General features: G+C 42.7%; 1 protein-coding gene across 6 annotated transcripts in view; it reads left to right on the plus strand.

Annotated features, from left to right (window-relative positions):
• Nucleotides 1-26588, plus strand: part of LOC147026115 (protein phosphatase 3 catalytic subunit alpha) — a 219100-nt gene that overhangs the window by 69514 nt on the left and 122998 nt on the right. For all 6 annotated transcript variants that reach the window (XM_085881161.1, XM_085881164.1, XM_085881163.1 and 3 more), the window contains exons 2-3: nucleotides 7156-7356; nucleotides 25914-26038. In XM_085881161.1, coding sequence (XP_085737287.1) covers nucleotides 7156-7356; nucleotides 25914-26038 — 326 coding nt within the window. The remainder of the gene's footprint in view (nucleotides 1-7155; nucleotides 7357-25913; nucleotides 26039-26588) is intronic.

Raw genomic sequence — 26588 nt, forward strand, 5'->3', positions numbered from 1 at the left:
GTGTGGGACGTATCTGGATTGAGAATCCTAGGCAATTGTGAGACTTGCGTTGGCAGGGCGTTTGGCACACTCAGGTTGCATGCAAGTGACCTTCTCAGTGGCGTGCAAATTTGATCAGCAGTTGTTATAATCGAGCTCAGGCTGGAATTTAGTATCCCTGGAAAAAGTCTTGAGTTTACAGGTTTTACTGCATACAAATGAGAAAAAAAAAATACAACTTTCCAATGAAATTGCATTTATCCCCATTTGCTCTTGCAATTTAGAGCACCAATGAGGCTTCAGGTATTTTTCTGAAAGTTGAAGGGAACACCTCCCTTTTCCCAAAATGCGTGCTTCCAAAGGCGATCTCTGGACATGCATTTTAGTTTTCACAACATGCAGTCATATTGTCCCTTTCTTTTGCTTTCCACTTGTTTTTTTTATTTTTTTTTATCTACACAACCTTTCGCCACCATGAAACAAGAGTAAGTACAAGATCCCATAATTTCCTCTCCACTTTTTTGGTAATGTTCAAGAAACTCTTTTAGATAATATTATGTACATTTCACATTCTGTCACGAATTGTTCTGCACATTTCAAAGTAAACTGGTGCCTATGGCTGCGTTTGCACGGGTTTAAATATGAACGTACGAATGCGACCCAAGCATGACGTGTTGTGAAACCAAATGCTGTGTCGATAAAAACAACCAATTAATGGACTGTTTTTATCGACACATTTTAATGCAATTTTTCACACAAAATCTTTAATATAAAGTATCTGGCTTGATTTGAAGAAACTTCATGTTGACTTTTCTCTTGGTACACAACAAACACAAGCCATCAGTTAGGTTTTTGTTGTGGAAGCTTTGTAGTCAGCTTGAGATGGATAAACCAAAAAATTATCCCTTGCTGACCTAGTATGTTTTTTTGTTGTTTTGCCATAATCTAGCCTAGCTCTCCCAGTGACACCCCAACCTAAGGCCGATGTAATAAATAGGGGAATACTCATTTTGTAATAATAAATAGGGGAGGAGAGTCAGGGTTGGGAAGGTTCAAGCCAGTGATCTTGCACTGGGTTATTTTTCTTTTATCATGCACTTTTGAATTCTGAGCAGGCAAGGTGGATTTATTTATTTATTTATTTATTATTTGCACACTGCTGCTGGAAGTTATGCCTGGATTTATAGGGCTGATCATAGGTTTTCATGTCTGCTCAATGCTGGGTCCATGTTTATCATTTGGGTGATGGAGCTTGCAGCTATACACCTTTTATTTGTTGCTATAGAAACCTTTTATTGTGAAAGCTACTCTCGAGGGAGGTCTCAGGGCCCTCGATCTTGCTTTCTGGTGTACTAATATCCGGGGACTGTTCAGAAAAATATGACCGCCTGTCCTGAAGCTCACCTGGATCAGGAGCAACATCACTCAAACCAACTCAGACATTGTTTTTTAATGCCGTGAACAAACTTTTGTACATCAAGGGTGATGAAGGTTGTGGTCAAGTTTCATTGAAATTCTGTATGTGTTGTTCGGAGAAGAAAGCAAATACCTATTTTGGGGGTTCATAAACCCCCCTGCAGATTCCCTTAATGAGTGCAGATTTTGATGCAGCCAATATACTTTGATACATCACAGGTGAAGAATGTTGTGGTCAAGTTTCATCAAAATTGTATGTGTAGTTTTGGAGAAGAGGGCAAATACTTATTTTGAGGGTGAATCCCCCAAACGTATACCCCCTCAATGAGCGCAGATTTTGATGCGGTCAAAACACTTTAGTAAAACACGTGTGATGAAGGTTGTGGTCAAGTTTTTCATCAAAATGTGTGTTTTTTGGGGGGGGGTCAAGAAACCCCCATAGACCCCTTTAATGAGCACGATTTTAATGTGGTCGTTACACTTTGGTCCATAATGGGTGATGAATGTTGTGGTCAAGTTTCATCGAAATTGTTTGGGTAGTTTTGGAGGAGACAGAAAATATCTATTTTTGGGGGGGGGGGTCAACCCCCCTCCTCCTTATCCCCCTCTGATGAGCGCAGATTTTGATGTGGTCGATACACCTTCGTTAGGCATCAGATATGAATGTTGTGGCCAAGTTTCATCGAAACCGTGTGCTTGATTCAAGCAATGACCAAAGTGCTTACTGACTGACTGACTGACTCATTCACTCACTCACCTACGGACACTGCTCAATCGCGTAAGCTCACCTGACTAAAGTCCAGGTGAGCTAAAAATTGCTGCATTGGAGCATCGGTTGTGGAGCACTTGGACACACCAAATGTTTTGATTATACATGAGATGTTTATGAACCCAATGATAACTGGTCCCCACTGCGTGTCATTTACATGCATTTATTATTTTTCTCATTGATAGGTTATCACATGATGTTATTAAACTATAAGTCAGGTATGATATTACCTGCTCTCAGCTCCAATAATCTCATTCAGGTGTGATGGAATATATTTGTTTACAGTTGTAAGCTGCATTAAAGGATGCATCTTTTTGGGTACTGCCTGTTACAATCTCCCAGGTAAATCTAAAATCTTTCAATTTCTCTCCGTGGATATTGATTGCTTTTATGACACTGACCCACCTGCATCCTTCAAAGTAATGGGCGATCTTATTATGTATGCATACTGAGGTATGTATGGCTCAGTGTTGTTTGGAATATAAAAAATATATTGCGCACCGGTGTCCGAAGGAAGCGGTTCATTTTGGTATTTTTAATATGAAATAGTCAAAGCCGAGAAACAAACGAAACCCATAAGAATTACCCTTTAGAACTACCAGTGGTTCTTTTTTCAGAGGTCTAGGTTTTCTCAATGGTCCTTATATGTTTTTTGCAATCTGAATTCAGAAATGTATCTATGGCATGATTGGACCAAATTTGCTTACCTGTGATTGTTCTCTCACCATTTTGGTCCATTTGGTCCATTGGACCAAATTTTCATCAGTCTACAAGGCCTTGTTGCACACCTACCTGATGTACTGCTTGAGTATTGGCTTGCCTTTCACCAAGCCCAGACGTGCTTTGGCCAGGACAGAGATTATAAGTTTGTTGTGATAATTGCCAAATGACACTGCTATTATTATTCTTGTTAATATTATTTCTATTGATTAATATATGGTTTGTTACAATGTTATCATTATTTTTGTTATTTATTTTGGAAATATAATGCCATGCCGTGGAAGGACCGATTAAGCTGCCCTTTCCACATTAACATGGCGTGCGTTTAAAACATGGGAATTCTTCCGGGTTCTTTGTAGTTAATTAGCCGAATCAACTCTGGAGATCATGAAGATCATTTTGGTGTATCACACTCCACATCAGAATGCTCTTCAGTAGAAACACACACATACACACACCTAATCTAGAGTTGTCTTAAAGGGTCTTTTGGGTCATCTGGGTCTTTTGGGTCCTTGGGGTCTTTTTGGTCCTCTTGGTCCTCAGGGAGTTTTAGGTCCTCGGAGAGTTTTGAGTCCTCTGTGTATTTTAGGTCTTTTGGGTCCTCAGAGACTTTGGGTCTTCTGGGTCTTTAGGGTTCTTTGGGGTCTTAAGTGTCTTTGGGGGTCTTCAAGGGTCTTCAAAGGTTGAAGGGGTCTCAGTAGACAGGTCAGGTCAGGTATGGGAGCATGTGCCAGAACAGCACGTCGCTGCGTCCACTTTCCGCCGGTACTCCAGGGGCCTCCGTCTGGCCATCCCCCAGGCAGATGCCAGGCCCATCCCCATCTCCTTGAGATGATGGTCAACCTGTTGCAACCATGAGGCACGTGGTCGACCCACTGGCCTCCTCCACTCATGAGACTCCCTCGCTGAGAGAATCTGGTGAGCAGGATCAGTCAGGAAAACGAGCCACATGTCCATACAGCCGCAACTGACGCTCACGGACTATGCAGGTAACAAATCTCATCCGAGTCTCTCTCAGCAACCGCTCGTTGGACACAAAATCCGACCAGCGATAGCCAAGGATTCTCCGAAGAGACCTGGTACCAAAGGAATTAAGTCTCCGTCTCAGATCCTTGGTCAGAGTCCAAGTCTCGCACCCATAGAGCAAGACTGGAAGTACCAAGGACCTGAAGACTCGGACTTTCGTCCTCCCGCACAGGTACCGGCAGCGCCACACCCCATGATCCAGTGAATCCATGACTCCCCAGGCCCGACCCAGACGTCTATTGACCTCTGACTCGCAGCCAGCAGAGACATGAATATCACTGCCAAGGTAAGTGAATCTCTCCACGACCTCAACATCCTCACCACAAACAGACACAGACAGGACAGCAGCATCCAAGATGTCACCGAAAGCCTGGATCTTAGTTTTGACCCAAGAAACCCGTAATACCAACGGCTCCGACTCCTCATTCAGCACCTCGAGGGCCCCCAAGAGGATGTCTAAAGTCTCCACAAAGATGACTGCATCATCTGCAAAGTCAAGGTCCGAGATCTTGACATTCCCAAATGACGCACCGCAACTTGATCTCTCCGACATCCTCCCTAGAATCCAGTCCATACAAGTGCTGAAAAGTGTGGGGGCAAGTACACATCCCTGACGAACTCCAGTAACAACTGGAAATAAGTCAGAGATGGTACCACCACACTTCACAGCACTCTCAGTACCAGAGTAGAGTTCAGACATCAGATCGATCAGTTTTGGTGGCACCCCACGAAGACCAAGAATCCTCCAGAGGACATCCCGATTCACTGAATCGAACGCTTTACAGAGATCAACATAGGCTGCAAGCAGCCCCTGCCGAAACTCTCGTCTGCGTTCGGTGAGGACACGAAGTGCAAGGATACGGTCAATCGTTGACCTCTTTGGTGTAAAGCCTGACTGCTCTGGACGCTGGTGCTCAAGCAGATGGTGGCGAACCCTATCGAGAATTATCCGAGCAAAGACCTTGCCCGGCACTGAGAGCAGCGTCACCCCTCGGTAGTTGTTGCAGTCTTGGCGATCACCCTTCCCTTTCCAGAGAGGGACAACAAGGCCCCTCTTCCAGTCAGTTGGGTGATGCCTGTGTTCCAGGCAGAGCACAAAACTGCATGCAACGACACGAGTGCAGCATTTCCACCAGCCTTGAGAAGTTCGGCATGGATGCCACAGATCCCTGGAGCTTTGCCCCGTTTCAACTGGTTCACCGCAGCCCGTGTTTCCACAAGCGTAGGTGGACCACAGTTGATTCGAGGGTCAGCAACAGGGATTGTAACACCCTTGACGTCCAACTCGACAGTTGGGGGATCAGCCTGGTACAACCGCTCAAAGTAACCGGCCCAGCGGGCCTTCACTTCAGACTCCTCTGTCAAGAGCCTACCACTCTCTGCTCGAACTGTAGTGCTCCGAGGGATGGGCTTGGATGAACGTAATGCGCGAATTCCCCTGTAAGCGGGGGTCAAAAGGGTCCATTTTTCGTAGAAACAGTGTCAGAAAGGTTATTCTTTTTCATTTTTGACAGATGGACGGAAATAGTCAAGTATTGAAGCGGCTTCACCGCTTAGAAAAAGAAAACAACTGCTGGAGGGGCTATCTTTGTTTTTTTGCTGTTGTTAATTGATTAGAACAGATAGTGAACGAATGTACTCACTACTTACTTTATGATCAGAGAAACCACTGCTCCCTTTGGTACATTGGCAAGTTGTTTCCCCCCTCCCCCCACTTGCGAGGGGTTCGGGGAAGGGTGGTTGTGCCCATGACCTGACCCTTGGTACTACCAACACTTATGCAAAATTTTGGTGGAGATTGGGCCAGCCGTGTTTTTTTTCTATTATTTCCAGATGTACAAACACACACGACACACATCCTTGCAGATAATTGCCTAAATTAACACAGTAGGATCTTTGCTGGAGCTACTTTGCTGAATGTCATGCTGACTAATCTGTCCAAAGACTTTCCGAAAATAGTACAAACACAAGCTACCCTTCGATTTAAAGGTAAGGTTACTGCTCATCAAACAACATAACTGTCAAGGGTGAAAGAAGAGTTTGTAGAAAAAAGCTTACCACCTTATCTAACTTCTCCATATACACACCCCGTGACGAGCAATTTTGATCTGTATACATGTTCTGAGCCTTGATGGAAAAGCACTTATTCAAGATTGTCCACCCAAAAGCATAACAATATTATGTGTACCATTTTGTTGATTCTGTTGAATATTTTTCAGCTTGAAAAATGAAATGTTTGTCTCTAAACATGTGATTTTAAAAATTGTGGTAGTCCAATAGATGTACGTTAGATCTCGTTTCTTTTCCTGTTGGAGAGAAAATGGTCTCTGTGGAAGATCGGAAAAAAGATGCGGCAAAGGATCACACCCAAACAAGTATCAAATCAGTATCGATGTGCCGATCAAACGATATCCATTTCCGACTCGACAGGTCGTCCTTGTAATAATAGGAGTTCCCTTACAAGGAACTTCAATGCAGGAAGAGGTTCTTCGGCTGCCAACCTGTGGTTGCTTGTCCGTGCTCTATCCTTTATAAATACTGAGTGTCAAGCAAGGAAGCAGCACACACCATTTTTTTCTGAAGTCTTTGGTACAATTGTACTGAGGTTCAAACCTGCTGACCTTCCAGAATCAGAGCGGATTACACATTACACCAGTCTGGTAGAGTAGGACGAGCGCAGATGGCATAGTACATTGTGTGGCTGGGGAGTGGAAATTGTACCTGCAAACAGATATGTTCCACCATCCAATTGTGGTTAGGTCTTTTCATCTTGCGGATAATTTAATAATTAGTTACTTTTTTCTTTAATGAGCATCAGCATTCTTAGCTTTGTATGCTACATTTTCTGTAGCAAAAATAAGTAAAAACACTGGAATTGTAAACTTCACAAAGCTGCTAATATGCCCCGAGTAAGGAGCAACATGCTGCCATGAACATGATGACCATATTGATAAAACACAGTGAAAAGCAATAAAAATAACAATAATGCAACCAAACAAATTGAGACGAAATCAAGTGTATAGCAGAGGTGAAATAAATTCATGAAGTCGACCGAAGTTGTGTAGCGAATAGACTAAGGCCCAGTAGTTTACAGCATGCTCGTACTCCAGGCAGTGGTCTTCAAGCAACTTAGCAGGTGTCTTCAAATGGGACTCTATTGTAGGTGCGCATCTGCACAATATCTGTCTGATGATTTTGTGTAGTTTTTAATTGAATTAAATATGTGTGTGCGCGTGTGCGTGCAGCGGTTCCATTTCCCCCAAGCCACCGCCTGAGCATGAAAGAAGTATTTGATAGTGAAGGGAAGCCACGTGTTGACGTTTTGAAGAACCACCTTGTCAAAGAGGGCCGTGTTGATGAGGAGGTGTCCCTGCGCATCATCAATGAAGGTGCTAACATTCTCCGCCGGGAAAAGACTATCATCGACATCGATGCTCCAGTCACAGGTAAGCAAATGCCTATTATCACTATTTTGTAATTTTTGCTATTTTATCAAAGATCTGTAATTCTAGAAGTTTTTAAAAATCATTTGCGATTAATTAATTCTGCTGTTTTGAAGTATTTTTTGGGGGGGGAAAGAAGGGTTTTAAATTGGTATTGAAATGAAGAATGTAGATGTTTTAAATTTTTTTTAATTTTTCCTGACCTCTTCATACAGTATTGTAATCATCGTTAACTTGATGGTTCAGGTGTAATCCCTCGGACTTGGAGCTGCTTTCATGTTTTCCTCTTTTTCTTTGAATTTACAAATAGCAAGGTGTAAGGAGAATTTCTGACCAACATGTCCACTAACAACATACAAACTTCAAACAGGATTTATCACAGAAATTATGTGCCACCACCTGATATAATTGGTATTTCAATACATTTGGGTTTTATTTGAAACTGGCAGATTTACCCAGCGTTACGTGGGAAGAGAAACATGAATAAGTAACAGTTTGTAGCCAATCGCAAAGACTAATTAATTGATTGGCTGATTGGAGCCCTGTTTCAATTTCTGCGTGTGTCCGTCCCTGATTACGTCTGGAGAAGAAGACGTCTGAATAAAAACTGCTTTGCATTTTGAATGTGAACGGGCTTTCCATTTTACGTTTTTATTTTGATCTTCCTCTTCGCGTGCTGTTGTGTGTCATTCACAATTCAGCATCTGAAAAGGCTTTGATGAATATCCCATAGACAATGTCCCCCTCCTCGCTCCTTACACCACCAGTTTTATTTTTTTCCCAAAGCAGATGCTTTGCAGGAATGGGACGGGCGAGCACTTTCTAATTTAATAAAGACCCAAACCAGCATCACCTCAACTTACCGTTTTAACGACCGAGGTACCTGTGCTAGTGTGTGTGTGTGTGTGTGTGTGTGTGTGTGTGTGTGTGTGTGTGTGTGTGTGTGTGTGTGTGTGTGTGTGTGTTTATATATTATTGTATAAGATTGGGGTCGTTGGCATTACACATTTTTAAAGAAGGCGCTTCCAACTAAAAGTTAAAAAAAACGAGATCGACTCAGTTGATTTGAGCAAAAAAGCGAGAGCAGACTTGGTCTCAGGCGACGTTTCACCAGCTTCACAGCCGGCTTCCTCAGGCACTAATGATCTTGAGCCTCGGGACGTGTCTGCTTTTTATTTCAATACAACCGCTCATTCCCAGTCACATGCTGGTGCTCGAGGTCAAAATGGAGGAGTGCTTTCTTATTTTGTTTTGCAAAAGCAAAATAAACATCAAATCACACAATTGATGGAGTGCTCTGCTCCTTTTGTTTTTACTTTCATGTGATCTGGTGTTGTATGTGTGTGGGTGAGCACGTGTGTGCGCTTGTTGTTTTTGTGTTTCTGGGGAACGAACACGGCTGGTTTCGTGTCCGGATTGAGCATGATGAGGTGTTCGTTGTGCAAGTGTTGAGGTTCTCGTTGGGTGTTGTGCATATGCGGATGTGGTGTTTGAGATTGAGTGTTGTTTGTTGCTTACCTTATCCAGTCGTTTGAACCTTCCAGTTTTCGCCATTTACGTCAGAGGTTTGTATTGTGTGCGTATGTCCACCGTCTCCCCAGCTAGACCACCCTCCCGACTCTTTACATGCCATGCTTCCAAAATCAACCTGTCTTTTGTTGGACGTCGTGTCTAGGACACGGGTCTCATAAAAATCAAATTTGTGGCCAGATTGCAGGCAATGATGTGATATGGCTGACTGGGTCAGCTTTCCAAACCTAATTGCTCTATCATGTTCATTTAGCCTTTGTTTTGAATTTCTTTCATTTTCACCAATGTAGAATTGGTCACAGTCTCTGCATAATGAATGGTAAACTACTCCAGATTTATCACCAGTTGGTACTGGGTCCTTTAGTTTTGAAATGACATTACAGATGGTGCGTGGAGGCTTGTAGGCTCTGGCAATCTGTGCGCCACGTACTATCTTGCCAATCCTTTCATAAAGGCCCAGGTAGTATGGCAGGACACAGTGCCCAAGCATGTCTGGCTCCTTCCGTTCTGTCCTTTTTGGTTCTTTCAAGATGTGGAGTGTCCCCTTGCTGTACTCATTTTTGATCAGGACTCCTCTAACTAATCTGATTTCTTTAATTGTCTCGCCGTTGGAAGATGACACCGTGCATGCGTGAGTTGCTAAGGTCTGTGCTACACCGCATTTGTTGGAGATTGGGTTGCAGGAGTTAAAATCCAGCTGGTATGGGTTGGTTTCCTGTAAACCAAAGTCTTTAGGGAGCCGTCAGGCTGTCGGTGAACCTCCACATCCAAAAAGGCCAGTTTGCTTTCTTTTTCAATTTTAATTACCGGCCAAGTTAATGCCAGTGAAGTTGATGCTGGGGAATACCCGGCAAAGTTGTCCCAGGAGGTGGACTATCATGTTTGTTTGCACAATGGCGAAGGTATCATCCACATACCTGTTCCAGTACCGTGGGAGCCGATTGTTACTTTCCCCTGTGCACGCAAAGCACAAATCAGGGTTGAACAATTGGTTCATGTCCTTCCGTCCGTCCATTGGTCTTATCAGTTTATGATCGTTCGTTTGTGATTGAGGAACAACTTATTTAAATTGAATGATATATTTTGAACACAAATCGGAACATGAATAAGAAGATAAGTCTGTTGTTTTCATGTAACTTTGCTTCAAATTCATCCTGACCGCACATGCGCAGAGAGGAGTGAGATAATATCTTGCTGTCTGCCTGCGTGGCAGTGAAACAAAATTGAAAATCATTCCAAACAGCAAACAAAAAACTTCCTGTTTTTAAGAATATTATAAATGGACACATACAACAGGCACAACAAACTAATGTAACGTGTTCGATAGGGTCATACAATAGCCGCTGGTTCAACCCGTAATTTTATTATTTATATGCCTTTAAACCTCGTTGAACCTTTATTGAAATTGAATTATATATTTCATCACCATACAACACAAATCACCTTCATAATACTTCCAAGAACCTCCAGTTTTGCAGGGGTGTATTCATCTATCAAGTTTATTGGAAAGCGCTCACGAAGTGGCTTAAGTACTCAAGCAAGCACTTCATTCAAAACCATTGATAAGCCATGACTGGCTTGGCAAGTACTCGCTTGGTAACTGAACACACCCCAGTACTTGGACAGAATTAATTTATTTATCTGATTTTTTACAATCTTTATTTTATTTAAATTTAATTATACACTTGATTATAGTCCACAAATCATCTGTCAATCCTTCCAAGAACCTCCAGTTTTGCAGTGCAGGGTACTTCATCAATACTAATAAGTGTGTGTGTGGGTGTGTCCGTCCTCCATAACTCCAAACCAATGAAACCTAGCGGCCTGATACCTTGCATGCATACAAACGGAACTCTAAGGGAGTGCAGGAATAAAATTTGGGCGTTGGATTAATTTAAACACCCCTTTTGAAGATAATTAACAGCCTTATTTAATTATATCCTTTATCAGGTGCATCCTTGGAAACCTCGCTCTCGATGGGGTCTTAAGGCGCATCCTCGGTTACCTTGCTGTTGTCTTAATTTGCCATTTTGTTTGGCCTGCTCAACAATCCTTTGAGTTGGAACAGGCCGGAACGGTTTATTAATGATAAAGCGCTCAAATAGTTTTTTTTTTTTGGTCACTTTCCTCATTCATATCATCGAATGCCTCATCTATATACCTATGGATCACTGTTCTGTTTTTGTCTATGGCAGCTTAGCTGCAGAGTAGCTCTCATTTCTTGGAAGCGCGGCTGTGCAGCTGATGCTGTGCCCCTCTACCAGTACACGTATTCATTTTGTCGACCTCGGAAAGATGACAGGTTGAGTCAACCCCACCTGGTGTTAATTCAGCAGCTAACGGGGTTCAAACTCAGAACCTTCGGATCCCAAGCCAGCCGCCCTAGCCGCCAAGCCAACACCAGGTTACTGATCGCTGTATACATTGCTTTTGTAAGTGTTATCATTTTCAAATTTGGAGCTTGGAGCAATTTCATGCATTCTGATGTGATTTTCCACAATCTACTCTCACGGGCCAATTCAATTATATAATAGAAATATAATTTCAGTTTGGAGGATTGGATCACGTGGACTAAATAATTCAAAATCTTTAGTAAAATTTCAAAATGTTAAGAAATCAGACGTTTAGTTTTTTGCGGGTATGTGCCATTACCAATCAGCTTGCTGTCGCTTGCCCAACCAGCCGTTCCTTACCAACCACTCGCAAACCAATACCAAACAATTTTGATCCATATATGCAAACAAATAAATAAAATCTCATCCAGTCAGCATACATTATGATTGACCTGCACCCTCCCTGACAAGTGTCACTTTTTTCTTTCAGGTGTATCCACACAGTTCTTTCACCATCACTGAATGATTGCAAAAATGTTTTTTTGCTGCCTTCCTGATACTAGGCATGCTTTGCCGCCTTTGGTTTTGAAGGTCACACGAGCAAAAAGGGAATTGTTGATCATGGATTCTGTGATTCAGAATCCCCTGCATTTCTGAACAACAGAGAGCTCCTGCTGTTTATATGTAAGGTCATTAGCTGTGTGGGGTAGGAATAAAGGCTATACCAGGTAAGAAAGGTCATGGTGCACCATTTGTCAGAACAGAGAGAGAGAGAGATCTCCATCTGTATGGGAGGATCAAGATGTTAGCTAAGCCAAAGTGAGAGGGTGGGAAAATTTTAATTTATCATTATTATAATTATTATAGAGATGTAACCTTTATGAAGCAGTCAACACCAGTTTTGTTACCCTTAGAAGATGAGAGACAGAGACAGACAAAGACAATAAAACTGGCAGTGGGGCAATGGCACAATAGTTGAACAAAATAAGCAAAGAGATGAACGAATAGGAAAATATATAGGAGAGGAGGAAGCACAGGAATCTGCAAATAAGTTTAATTAGGTAGGGTTATGGGGATAATAAAAATTATGGATAGGATGGGGGGGGGTGAGATGGTAGTGCACCATTTACTTTTGAAGCTCTGGAGCGATGAGTTGGATAGAACAGCTTCAGAAACATGCTTCCACAGACGGGATAAGTCAGGAACGAGAGAGATGAGGTATGCAGCAAGCCTGGATTTTGAAACTTTGAAGGTTTTTATTTATTATTATGTTGCAGAAATGTTACATTGGCATGTGCACAAAAATATATTGCACAGTGAAAAAAAAAACGAAAGAAAGAAGTTCTGATGGACAAATTGCTAAATTTGTTATTGATATCAGGGTGTCAAAATTAGCACCAGTCCAAGCGGTCAAAATTAGCATCGGACAGTCAAACTTGCAGACAAGTTCAATTTTAAAAGCAGATGGTGATGGTTTCTGGGATTTGTTTGAGTTCACCAGCGAGAACAGTGAAGTGGTCGGCTGGTCTGCGTATTATTGACAGGTGGCAGTATCATCACCTTTTCACACAATGCTGCATAGTGTCACTCTCGCTTCTTCTAGAGTATATAGTTCACCGCTTTCATGTTTCCGCAGAGCCATGTGACGATAAGAGTATGCAACCCCATCCACAACCCCCCCCCCCAAAAAAAAAAGACCGTCCTGCAAGGAGAAGCGACAAGCAAACTAATATGATTGAGAGTTCTGAGATAGTAAATTTTGGTCATAATGAAAATAGCAGCATCTCTGGTAAGGTTGGATTGCAACAAAACTTCTGGCATTGGTAAAATGTTTTGAGCATGCTGTGGATGAGCCAATGATTCCTGATCAGTATGGGCCGTTGTTCCTTAAGTTCCAACTTCCACATTGAAGCACTATGCGAACACAAAAATATAACATTTCAGCATCAGCACTGTGTTAGTGTCGAGAAAGCAGAGAATGACCTAATAAATGTCAGCCAATAATGTATCGAGACCTAATTTGCAGGCCCCATAGTGTTCACGAGCTTAAAAAATATGCTTGACCACCCATGCAATCATTAGGCACAGTCAGACCCGATCAATCTCATGCTCTCCATTACCCCTGCAAGTGCAGAAGGTAAGAGGGGATTCTTACCGATGAAGTGTATCAAGAGTGAGTGGCAGGCAATTCTCGGAGCGGAGAACCTCACAGATCTGATGAGGATATTTTTGCATTGAAGTCAATTGCTACATTCCTGACTGCACCATAGAATTATGGTTCAAAGATGGAGCAAGGTCACGGAGGTCATTCACAATACCCAATGGGACACGGCAGGCTGCTTATGAATCTGACTCATTTCAAACTTCATCAGATGATGATGATGACTAACCTATGACTTTGCCAAACTGTTTAAATTGTGCTGATTGTAAAGTATAGATTTCTGCCACTGAGAAAATTTGAATCGTATTATTGCTGACTCGGGGTTCGAGGCTCACCATGAGGGTAGTGCTCGGGTTCCTCTCAAATGACCAGTCTTGAAGCTGCCGGGCACAGATAACTCCACACACTAGCAGGTTTCTCGGCAACCACGAATGCCGATTGGCACGGCCAATCCGGGCAGGGTTACACTACTTCGCATCATACCTTACCTGTGTACGGCCTGTCAATTAGGGTCACATGCACTCAGCGCACACTTGGATTACTGCCGAGCGATACAGTGTGTGTGCGCTCGCTAACAAGAGAAATTTGGTGGGGTATAACTTCCCGGCTAAAATAATGTGACCATCAAGCACGCATGCCAGATCGGCAATGACCCTGGCACATCTTGGTTGCTGCTCCCTCAGTTGCACTGCCCCCTCATCTCGGATGATGCTTGGCTCGGTAAAGGCTTCAAAGAGAGCCTGGACGAAAGAGAGAGATTGAGTCTGATTTGCTCTCTTTTATGGACCCTGGAGTGTCGGAGGGGCCAGAAAGTGGATCAAAAGACCCTGTAGGCGTTTCCGAGCTCTCCCAGTAGTGCATAGCCGTCACCCCCGCATCGTAGCCATGCCCTGCCAGGTTCCTGAGCATAAAAGGCTTCAGTTACTTCTGAGCCTGGCCACGTGACACAGCTCCGCAATTAACATTAGCCGGGGGTCCTCAGGAGTGCTCTTCGACCATGAACGTGCGCTGAACTCCATTCGAGCATTTTTATTTAGCAGAATAATAAGGCTACCTGGACGTCATTGTACGAGTTCCAGCGCATATTTGCACTTGAAGTTGCACACCGAAATACCCCTGCTCGAAATGTCCTTCGTTTCCATGGCATCCTCAGACTGTCGTGAGCGTCCAGGGAGTTAACTGTGGTTGGGCGGTTTGTAGCAGTTGTGACGTAGAAGAAGCGCTGGCATTTTTGGTGAAGGCGTTGAAGCATTGGGAGTGGTTGAGGTGATTGTGGTGAGGAGACTGAGCAGAGGTTGTGAGGATTTTTAGAAAGCGTTTTTCGTGATCATGGTTATCGTTGTAGCGTTGTGGTGAGGGTCTGAGGTGAGGCGTCGATTGGTTTATGGCGTGCCGTTTGAATAGAGAAATGGCACGCTTATGCAAATGAGCTGGGTTGCTGCGCCTCATGGCACTCCTCGAGTCACCTGATCTGGCGTGCGTGCATGCATGCTTGCTGTATGAAATGAAAGGAAGTAAAGGGATGAAAGAATAAGGGATTGAAGACCTGATTAAAAGCCCTATGCAACACATCTTGTTCCATGTACCCACTGGACATATGGAAGGGCGAACTAAACTAATCCGAATGAGGTAACTGTCGCAAGATCATTATATGTTGGATGCCATTGCCTCGTAGGAGTGCCGGCTTTGCAGAACCGCAACAGTATTCATAAGTTAAGAATGACATTGAAATGTATTTTGTCATTTTCTCTTGTTTTCTGGAATCTTTGCATTCGTGAGGATTTAGACATAAAATTTGAGTGTGTGGGTTAAAAAAGGGGGAGGGGGGGCAACCAGTCCAGCCAAGTGGTTAAAAACCCTGACCTGCAAACTCTAGATATCTTACTTCGAAAGTCCTTATAACTTTGTGACGAGTCACTTATTTTCTTATGCTAATTGGCTTTGTTGTGGGGCATGGGAGTAGGGGAGGGGAGGGAGGAGGCAGCGGCAGTTCCACAAAAAGCTAACGTCCTGCAAATGACTGAGTGGTTCGCTTATTTTAATGCCTTCATCCCAACATTGAAACGAATCACAATGAGAACGTGATTTTTCACTCTGTCACTGTGGAGAGAAGAATAAACCGTGAAACATGGAAGACACATGTAAAACATAAAGGTTTGTAAAACATAAAGCTTTATGACTAATCTGTAATATAAAAGGAGCTCGGTCTCGGTGTCCCTGGGTGTGTGCGTCCTAATCCTAATCCCTACACAATGGGCTGCGCAGCGTGCACATACTTGTACAGCACAACAATACATACATACCTACATGCAGCATATAACGTGCTGCACATACACGCATGATGAGAGTTTGTTTCCTGGCATGGCCTGTGCCTAATACGTACCCCCAGACAGTTTGATCAAAAGAAGGAAGAGAGGAGGAGGGGAGGAGGAGGAGGAGGAGGAGGGGGGCACGAGAATTATTTTTTATTTTGTTTTTCTTCTGAGTGTGTTGTACAATATTTTGAATTCAGCATCTAAAAAGGCTGTGATGAATATCCCATTAACACTCTCTACGTCTTTGCTCCCTGAGTGTATAGATAGGACGGTATCTATACACCGCCTCATTTTATTTTTCACATTAAAACAACCGTTTTTTTTTTTTTTTAAATGTTTAGCAATTACGCAAAGATTGCTATTCCCATCAGCGAGGCGATGGGTCTTACATTCTCGTACTGCTTAAATTTCCTCTACTTGATGTTTGTTGTCTCACGCATTGGACAATTACAGAAGAAAGAGCAGAGCCAGGACATTTTCAAAAATTAATTTATATACTACGCTTGTAAGCCCAAAGGAAATTCCTCTCGTAACATCACATATGACTCATTCAAACTAGTGGTGCTGATATTTTACTCCAAACATGCACAAGTCATCATGATACAAGAATGGACTCATTTGAATGCCTTCATCCCAACATTGAAAGTAATCACAATGAGAACTTGGTTTTTCATTCTGTCATTGTGGGAGAAGAAAGTGAAACATAAAAGACAGATGTAAAACATACAGGTTTGTAAAATGAGAGCTGTTTCTTTTTATTGGATGCTGATCACTATAGTTTGGGAGAGAAGCAAAAGGGGATGAAATGGGCAAGTTTCTGTCTTAGTTTCTCCAGCAAAGTATCAAACTACCTAATGCCAGCAAAGCACAACCACCAGCACATGGGGGCACAGATTCACTTCCTTAGCATACCTACAACGTAGTGGAAGGCTTTCCGTGGAGCTCAGATTTGCCAAGATTTTCCCCTCTCAATAGTGCCTACGCACACACTTGACTTTGGTTTGCTGGTGGTGGACTCTATGACTGGGATGGTGTCGGCATGTGCTGTGGTTTCTCTCGAACAAAATCTCAATTTTGCAGCTCTGCAGCTTCAACTCTGAAGCCAACTCCCCACACATTCTTTCTGTGCTATAACTGCACAGGCTTTAATAGGAAGTTCACTATCTTAAGACAGCACTGCCAGCACTTGCCTGGGGTTGCCTTAAAAATAAAAATATATACTATAAATAGCCATTCATGTCGGTATCTGTCTATCTGTCTGTCTGTCTGTCTGTCTGTGTGTGTGTGGAAAAAGTTACACTGCGTACTTATGTCTCTTAATTACGTACTGTTTGAACGTCAGTTGCACCGTGACTATGTCTATTAATGACTAATGACGTCCGATTGGAACGTACCTTGAAACCTTTAGACCCCTTAGATATTTTAAGACCCTTTAAATCCCTTTAGGCGTTTTAGACCCTTTAAGATGCCTTTCAGAATTTACATACTTTCGACACCTTTGACCCTTCCAGACTGACAGACTCCTTTAGACCCTATACACCCTTTAAACTCATTTGACCCCTTAGACACTTTTGACTACTTTAGACCACTTTTGTTCCAGAGACCCTTCCACCCCTTAAGACCCCTTTGAACCTTTAAACTCCTTTGACCCCTTTAGACCCAAACTACTTTTGGAACATACCCTTTAGAGTAGACCTTTTAGAACCCTTTAGAACCTTTGATAATCCTGAACCTTTGATAATTATAAAAACTTTGATAATATCAAAGAACCTTTGATAATCCTATTACCCCTTTAACTTCTTTGACCCATAGGACCTTTCCACTCCCTGACACCTTTAAACACATACCACACAAACATCAAGAGTCTTCTTACAATATACAGACTATACTTTTTCAGCAAGGAATGTGCAAACTCTACCCACCCAGGTGGTGGGTACTCTGTTAGTATTATTGAAACGTACATTTCATACATTTATTTTGACTTCTACTTTTCATTGTAATTCTGCAGAATTAGAATGATGAAAATGTACAAACATGCAAAACCCCTCCCCAAAATGCACAGTAGTCGAGGTTATAGATAAGCTTGTCAGGGGCTTCTCCTTCTGACTCCCCATTTATTTATCTTTCTTTCTCTCTTCCTTGTACTCCAGCCACTGCGAACACATTAAATCCATTTGGGGAATTTGTCACAAGAGGATCGAGTAAAACTGAAAACGACGGTCGGGACAGCATTTGTTTTGAATACCACAATAGCATTGTTTAAATTGGAGGCCACCATATTGTTAGGTGGTGCTGAGCGCAATGTTCCGGTGTAGTGCTTGCTTGAGCACTTTGAATCAAGCAAGCCGCTTGTTCATGGAACACATCCCAGTCTTGAAGTGAGATGGCTGTTTACAGTTCCTGCCAATCTGCCTGAGTGAACTGCCAGACTCGCCGGCACTGAGACAGCTCTCTGAGAATTTCCAGAGAGATGTTGACTCTCACAATTATACGAACAGATAAACTAATTGCAATTGAGGAAGAGATTTGCAGGGAAGTTTGTCATCACCAAGTCTAGAAGGGAGGATTTGCCATTGAGAGAAATCTGGGTCAGAAAGTTCACAGATTGAGTCGGTACATTGGAGTTATAAAAGTCCTTTTTTGAAGTTACTCCTTAAGACACTTGAAATTGCAATGTATGAAGAAAAGAAGTTTGAGATGAGTGGTTAAAAGTTGGTCCATGTTGAGAGAGAGACGACACAGACACAAACACACAGATACAGACATATGTAGATGGTCACTGTTTGGAGGATGGTACAACACGCAAACAAACAGAGGTGGAAGCAGAGGGAAAGTTGTTGTGTTACCCTGGTCAGTTCTTCTCAAACAGGCCCATGGCATGGAGATAGCCGATCAATCTCCCAAGAGCGACCCAGAGATCCCTCACATCTATGATGATGTACTCTTGTCTAAGTGGAGCCAGGACCGTGCAGTCTTCCATAATTTGTTTTGATGAGTGTGGGGCGGCCTGGCAAGGGTATCAGGTGTTTTCTTTTTTTCACCATGTAAGAGCTGTGGATAGTGTCTACATAGAGGCGTGCAAGGTGGACACTATCTGACCTGGAGAGGATTTGGTCTGTGTCATGGATGGGTAGGGGTTTACTGCCCAGGATACTGTTTGGACCTAGTTTGTTGATTGCGTTTATGGGGATGTGGGTGTGGATGTGTTTTTTGTCGTTTCCGTTGTTCATTGGGGTGGAGGGGAAGTTGCAGCCAGAAGTACTCCTGAGGGGGTTTGGAGGTATAAGATCAGTAAAAGGTCACTGAGAAATTGAGTTCTTGATGTAAAGTGCAACTGTGCCGCTGGGATGGAGTTCAAGCCTATCAAAGTGGAGGAGACGATAACCAGTGAAAGACACTAAGGAGTCAGGGACATCCTGTGGGAGGAAGGATTCTGTTTAACAGATGATTTCCAGTTTGTTGGCAGTGGCTTGGATTGAGAGATTTGTCAGGTTGGAGCAGAGATCTTAACAGATGTTAGAGGTCCACACAGTTGGGGATAGATGAGGAGGCATTGAGAGGGTACAGGTAGTGGCTGACGCTTTGTGGGAGCAGGGTGAGAGCAAGGATTTGAGGGGCAGGGTAGGGGTGAAGATTTGTGTGGGTGGTATGAGGGCAGGAAACGGAAAGAGGGGGAATGAAGTAGAGGGATGTTGATTGCAAAAGCTTCATTTGAGAGTTCTATGGACAGTTCCTTAGACTTCATGGTGGAGTTTCTGCTCTGACATGCACTGTCAACTGTGGGACCTTATATAGAAAGGTGTGTTTCTTTATAAATCATGTCCAATCAATTAAATTGGCCACAGGTGGACTCCAGTGAAGTTGAAGAGATGTCTCAAAGATTATCAAAGGAAATTGAATGTACCTGAACTCAATTTGGAGTGTCACAGAAATGGGGTTGAATACTTATTGATGCAAGACATTTCAGCTTTTCATTTTTTAAATTAATTTGTAAAAAATTCTAAAATAATGCTTCCATTTTGGTATTATGGGGTATTTTGTATCGATCGGTGTCAAAAAAAAAATTTCACCCATTATAAATTCAGGCTGTAGCACAACAGAATGTGAAAAAGTCAAGGGGTGTGAATACTTTCTGAAGGCACTGAACATGCCTGTACATGCCTGGGGTTGCCTTAAAAATAAAAATATATGCTATTAAAAGCCATTCATGTCTGTCTGTCTGTCTGTCTGTGTGTGGAAAAAGTTACACTACTTATGTACGCTTTGGAACGTACATTGGAACGTACCTTGAAACCTTTAGAGTTTAGACCCTTGAGATCTTTTAAGACCCTTTAAATCCCTTTATATTCGGCATTTTAGACCCTTTAAGATGCCTTTCAGAAACCTTCAGAAACAACATACATACATACAACAGACAATTGCCTTATTTAATATCATAGGGTATCACTGGTCTTTTCAGGGCAAGGACCTTCCACTTCCCCACCATAGGATCTCACAGGTTTTGCTTCCAAAGTTAATGAGTTGTAAATAGACTGCAGCTTATACCCTTCACGGCAATGTTTACACAGCTGCATCTAAACAATGAATGGTGTTCTTTCTTGGGCTCAAGCCAAGAGTTACTACCATTAGAATAAAAGGTAGGGTACAGTTGGACAATCTGATGACATTTGAGCTCTCTTTGTTGTTAACAATGTACCAAATTAATACAGGCTCTTAAGCATCTGTACATTTCTCTCCCTATGACTTCGCTGCTTCGCTGTCAAAATTCTCCACACTTGTAAAACATACATACATACATACATACATTACATAAACTACGTACATACATAGGCCTGCAAAAGTATTCACCCCCCCTTCCCCCCACCCCCTTCCACACAACATTCCCTCCAAAGTTTTTACATATTGATGCCACCTGAGCTTATTTCATGATTCTTTCAAATCAAAATTAATATATTGAGTCTTCCCAAACTACTTCAAAGTGATAAAGCTGAAAATATGAATGTTAGATTATTATCAGAGAAAATCAGATTCTCAGTTGCATAAGTATTCAAACTCTTTGCCTAATTTGCCCTCAATCACTTGAGGAGCAAATTTATTTGAAAGTTTCTGGTATGGGTTTCTGGGTTTGCCGGTTCTGGGTTTGGAGCGTTGGCAGGTCTCCTTCGGGGCTCCCTGCTGACGATCTCAAAGTTAAGTTTCTGGTCGTTATCTGTCCCGTTTTAACTGTTTATTTTCTCACCTACATGTTACTGTGTGTTCCTAGTTCGGTTTTGTTTCAAAAATCGTGCTATTTTGTGAAATTTCGTCGAACTTGTCTTACTGGGTGCTTGAGGCCTATCCTTGAGGCTTGAGGCCTAACCTTTGTTCCCCTCGGTGTACGATCGTGTTTATTTGTTTTTTCTCCCCATTATCTTCAATGTCTATCTTTCCCACTTTCTTAACATCCCCCATCCCTCCCAACTAATCACTCTATTTCTTATCTTAAAAAAAAGAAAAAAAAAAAAACCCTACCTTTCCCCAATTCTTCTTCTTCTTCTTCTTCTTCTTCTTCTTCTTCTTCTTCTTCTTCTTCTTCTTCTTCTTCTTCTTCTTCTTCTTCTTCTTCATCTCCTCTTCTTCTTCCTCCTTCTTCCTCGATTTTTTTACAACACTTCCATGATCTAATCTGTTGAAAACTCTCTCAATCATAAATAATAATAACAAAAACTATCTCTTATAATGCTTGATCTTCCTCTTTCACACATCGCGGGTTGAGAGACATAATGTTGTAACTGCATTTTTGGCGAGGTTGAATATAATGGCTCTCATGTCTTTCAACACCATATTTCGTGGGTTGAGAGACATAATGTTGTCACTCAAAATTTCCCATTTCCTGCAAATCGCAAATGAAAGATAAATATGGTGTTGAAAGACATGAGAGCCATTTTATTCGGTTTCGCCTAAAATGCAGTTACAATATTATGTCTCTCAACCCGCGACATGTGGTTCTCTTTACTGTATCATAATGCACTACTCTTCTGCTATTTAAACAGACTGTGCTCAATTCGACCTTTCCTTCACACCTTGCCTAAAAAATCCAATTGTTACAGCATTTCTTCTCTCCATTCTCTGAATTCACCTTTATTGCATCCCTCAAGAAATGTGTTTAATCGCATAACTGACCTAAAACTTTTAAAAACCCCAGTTTGCTATGAATGTTCACTTTCCATCAACCATTCTTTTTTTCCAACTTCAGTGCCAACTCACTCCTTTCACCCCTCACTCTCAAAGCAACCATCCCACTCTTCTCCCTTCAAGCCTCCCTCTCACCTCTCTCAAAAACTCCCCCCTCACCTTTCTCCCACCATTCATCCCCCTCCCTCATCCTTCCCAAAATTGCCCCCCCCTCCCATCCACAAAGCTGCCTCCTTCCACTGCCCTCTCACCTCCATCTCTTCACTCCACCTCCTCAAATCCTCAACTGCCTTCTTCCTCCTCTATTGTCCCCCTCTCACCCAGCACCACAGAGCCATTTCTCCTCCTCATTCGGCCCCCTCCCCTAGCTATTCTGCAATCCCCCACACTCTTTCAACAACCCTCCTTACCTCCTCCCTCGACCCTTGTCCTGCTCCCCCCCCCACCTCCTGCACCCAAAGCCTCCTCCCCTACCTCTTCATTAAAAGTATGGACCTCAAATATCCGGAGCCTTCGCTCAAACCTTTCAGATCTTTCCATACAGGTTGCCACTGACAAACCAGACATAATCTGCCTAACAGAAACTTTCCTCCCTGAAGACGTGTCTGACTCCCAAGTATCTCTCCCTGGTTACTCCCTCCTCCGGTATGACAGACCTGAGCCTCGTCCTGGTGGAGGAGTTGCTCTCTTCATCAAAGACTCTATTCCTCACTCTCCATGCACTGCCCTCACTCCCCCACACCCCCAGGAATACCTCTGGCTACGGCTTCCCCTCCACTCCCACCTCATGTTTATATGTGTACTGTACCGTCCACCTAACAGTGATGAATCCATCTACACCTCACTATCTGAAAACATGGACCAACTTCTATCTTCTCATCCAAACTCTCTCTTCCTCATATGTGGTGACTTCAATTGTCATCATGCCAGTTGGCTATGTGTGGGTACACCTCTCTCAGCTGTCATGGCACCTCAGCAAAAGCTTTCTGCGACTCATTCCGACTGACTCAATCGGTCAACTTCCCTACCCGGATCTCAACCAATGGTACTCCATCTCTTCTGGATCTGATTTTGACAAATTTCCCTGACAATATCTGCTGCTCTTCCCTCCGCTCCAATCGGTTCTTCTGACCACGTCTTTGTCAAAGTGGACATCTCTCTGGATATTATCAGAGAAACACCGCACCGCCGTCCAGTGTGGCATTTCACTCAAGCCGACTGGCAGGGTCTCCAAGCAGCCCTCAAACTTATAGACTGGTCTCCTATCGTTACTTTCTCCAACATCAACTCATCCTGGGAATTCTTTCAAAGAAACTTGCTCTCCCTCATGCACAGATTTATCCCCTCTCGTCTTCAGTTGTCCTACCCTTCCTCCTGCCCTTGGTTCACTGAAGCTTGTGGTGAGGCAGTTGTCCTGAAACAACTTGCCTTTGCCTCATGGAAAGCAAACCCAACTGAGGGAAATCTCAGTTCCTTCCATAAAGCCCGGAACAAGTGTGTATCTACCCTCAGGAGAGCCAGAAAACAACTTCTTTCTCATCTCAAGTCTGAACTCTCAAACCTCTCTCCCTCTTCAAAATCCTGGTGGCGTCTAATCAAATCTGTTTCTGGTGTATGTTCCCCCATCCCCTCCGTTACCTCAAATGGCCGCACTGCTGATACCGCACGTGAAAAAGCTGAATGCCTAAACTCAGTGTTTGCAGCTCAATCTTGTGTCCAAAACCCATCACTTTCTCTACCCACCTTACCCAGTCGCACCCAACTGTCCCTGGACTCTGTGTCCTTTTCTCCTGACAAGGTGGAGAGCTTGCTGTCAAACCTCGACTCAGATTCTGCAACCGGTCCAGACGGCATCAGCCCACGTGTACTCAAAGCCTGCTCTTCTGCTCTTGCTCACCCTCTCTCTGTTCTAGTCACCCTCTCATTTGCTCAAGGTCATCTGCCATCTGCTTGGAAATCAGCAAACATCACTGCCCTGCACAAAAAGGTGCAAAAACAGATCCCTGCAACGACAGACCAGTCAACCTTCTCCCAATCATCAGCAAGGTTATGGAATCCATCATCGCTTCAGACATCAAATCCTTCCTCTTCTCCAATAGCTTGATTTCTAATCATCAATTTGGTTTCAGACCAGGTCACTCTGCCCTGGATATTCTGCTTCTGCTCTCCTAACAATGGATGGAAGCCCTCAATGCCAAAAAGGAAATCCGAGCCGTATCCCTGGACATATCACGTGCTTTTGACACAGTCTTGGCACCCTGCCCTGCTCACCAAACTCTCTTCCTATGGTATCCAAGGCCATCTCCACTCATGGCTCGCAGACTTCCTCTCCTGTCGCAGTCACCGTGTGGCCCTATATGGAGTTCTTTCATCTCCTCTTCCTGTCCAGGCTGGAGTTCCTCAAGGTAGCGTTCTGGGCCCTGTTCTTTTTCTGGTTTTCATCAATGATCTCTCCGACTCTCTGGAAAATCCTCTATATCTCTTTGCTGATGACTCCACCCTCTGCCGTACCATCGCTCATCCCTCAGACCGGTAAGCAGCAGCTTCTTCACTCACTGCTGATCTGGATAAAATCACAAACTGGTCCAACACGTGGAACATGTCTTTCAATCCCAACAAATCTCACTCTCACTATGTCTCTTCGAAAGAAACATTCAGAAACGCCCCCCCCATCCACTTTCTCAACAATCCTCTGGAAGAAGTCCTTTCTTTCAAGCTTCTGGGTCTCACTATCTGCCATGACCTTCCCTGGGAAAGCCACATTTCAAACCCCGCCTCCAAAACCAGTCGCCGACTGGGAATCCTCCATCGTGCAAAGTCCTTCCTCGGCCCACCTGAGCTCCTGACCACTTACAAAGCTTTTGTCCGCAGCCTGATGGAGTACTGCTCTCCCCTCTGGGCTGGTGCTCCTGCCTCCCACCTTTCTCGGCTTCACGCTGTAGAAACCAAGGCATTTCGGATCATTGGCATCTCCTGCAATGAGGCTGAGTCTTTGGGCCTCTCACTCAATCACTGCAGGTTGGTCGGTGGTCTTTGTCTTCTCCCGTCTCCTCTCCAGCCTCCCCCCCGCTCTCTCTGCGATTTGTCCCCACCACATTTCCGCAGGGTGTGCAAGGTCCGCCAACAACCCCCTTCTGGTAAAACTACCAAAATCACGAATCACTGCTCACCTTCACTCTTTTTCATTCCTCTTTTTTCCCGCCTTTGGAATAAACTCCCTCACTCTATTCATTCTCATTCTTCCCTCCAGGCCTTCAAAACAGCTGTTCACCACCACCTCTTCTCATCCCCCATCCAAATCCTCGATATTTTCTTCCCCCGATAATCCACCCAAGCCCACCTCCTTCAAATTCCCTGCTTTCCTTCCTGAAAGTCCCTGTAATGTCCATCTTCTCTTCCCCATGTTCCCCGTCCCATCCTTCTCCCTTCCACAGATCTCCTAATGTCTCTGTTCCCCACTGTTTTGTCCTTCCCACTCCCTCCCCTCTTGTCTCATGCCCCCCTTGATGTGCGTTGTGTGTTCGCTCTCATACGAGCCTCGACAAGGTATACAAAAAAACAACAATACAAATTGCAGAGATTCAGTTCTGTGGGCCTGGGGATCTGGCGGTCTTTGGATGGGGGTAGGGGCTCAGCACAGGGGTTAACCACAGCATATCCATTTGTTGGGGAATCAAGGAATTCTTGAACAGCTTGTTCACAAGAAAAATAGAACGATCGTTAATTAAAAGAGAAAGTGGACATGTTCACTACTAAACAAAACTTCAAACATCTCTCTAACTGTTCTAGATATGTTTCAACTGTATTCAGTCAATTAAAATTGTGTGTGTGTGTGTGTGTGTGTGTGTGTGTGTGTGTGTGTGTGTGTGTGTGTGTGTGTGTGTGTGTGTGTGTGTGTGTTTTGTTTTTTGGTGTCTGTTGCACTCTATTATTTCTTGAAAATTGACCTTGCTTTGTATGTCTTCTCTCCAACTCCCTTACTTCTAACCTTTCTGCAACAAGAGATCGTTCTGATTAACGTTGTCTTGTATATGGTCTTGTTTGTAGTCTGCGGTGACATCCATGGCCAATTCTTTGACTTGATGAAACTTTTCGAAGTGGGTGGCTCACCAGCCAACACTCGCTACCTCTTCTTGGGCGATTACGTGGACAGAGGCTATTTCAGCATTGAGGTACATTCTTGGTGTTTTATGATACTTTGCATTTCTACGTATTCCATATGTACTGGCTCAATAAGCAAGCGACCTTTCATATATATATATATATATATATATATATATATATATATATATATATATATATATATATATATATATATATATATATATATATATATATATATATATATATATATATATATATATATATATATATATATATATATATATATATATATATATATATATATATATATATATATATATATATATATATATATATATATATATATATATATATATATATATATATATATATATATATATATATATATATATATATATATATATATATATATATATATATATATATATATATATATATATATATATATATATATATATATATATATATATATATATATATATATATATATATATATATATATATATATATATATATATATATATATATATATATATATATATATATATATATATATATATATATATATATATATATGTGTGTATATATATATATATGTATATATATATATATATATAT

Source organism: Eptatretus burgeri, chromosome 5, assembly GCF_056783735.1.
Source record: "Eptatretus burgeri isolate ZD-2024b chromosome 5, Ebu_testis_v1, whole genome shotgun sequence".
In the NCBI taxonomy this organism is placed as follows: domain Eukaryota; kingdom Metazoa; phylum Chordata; class Myxini; order Myxiniformes; family Myxinidae; genus Eptatretus; species Eptatretus burgeri.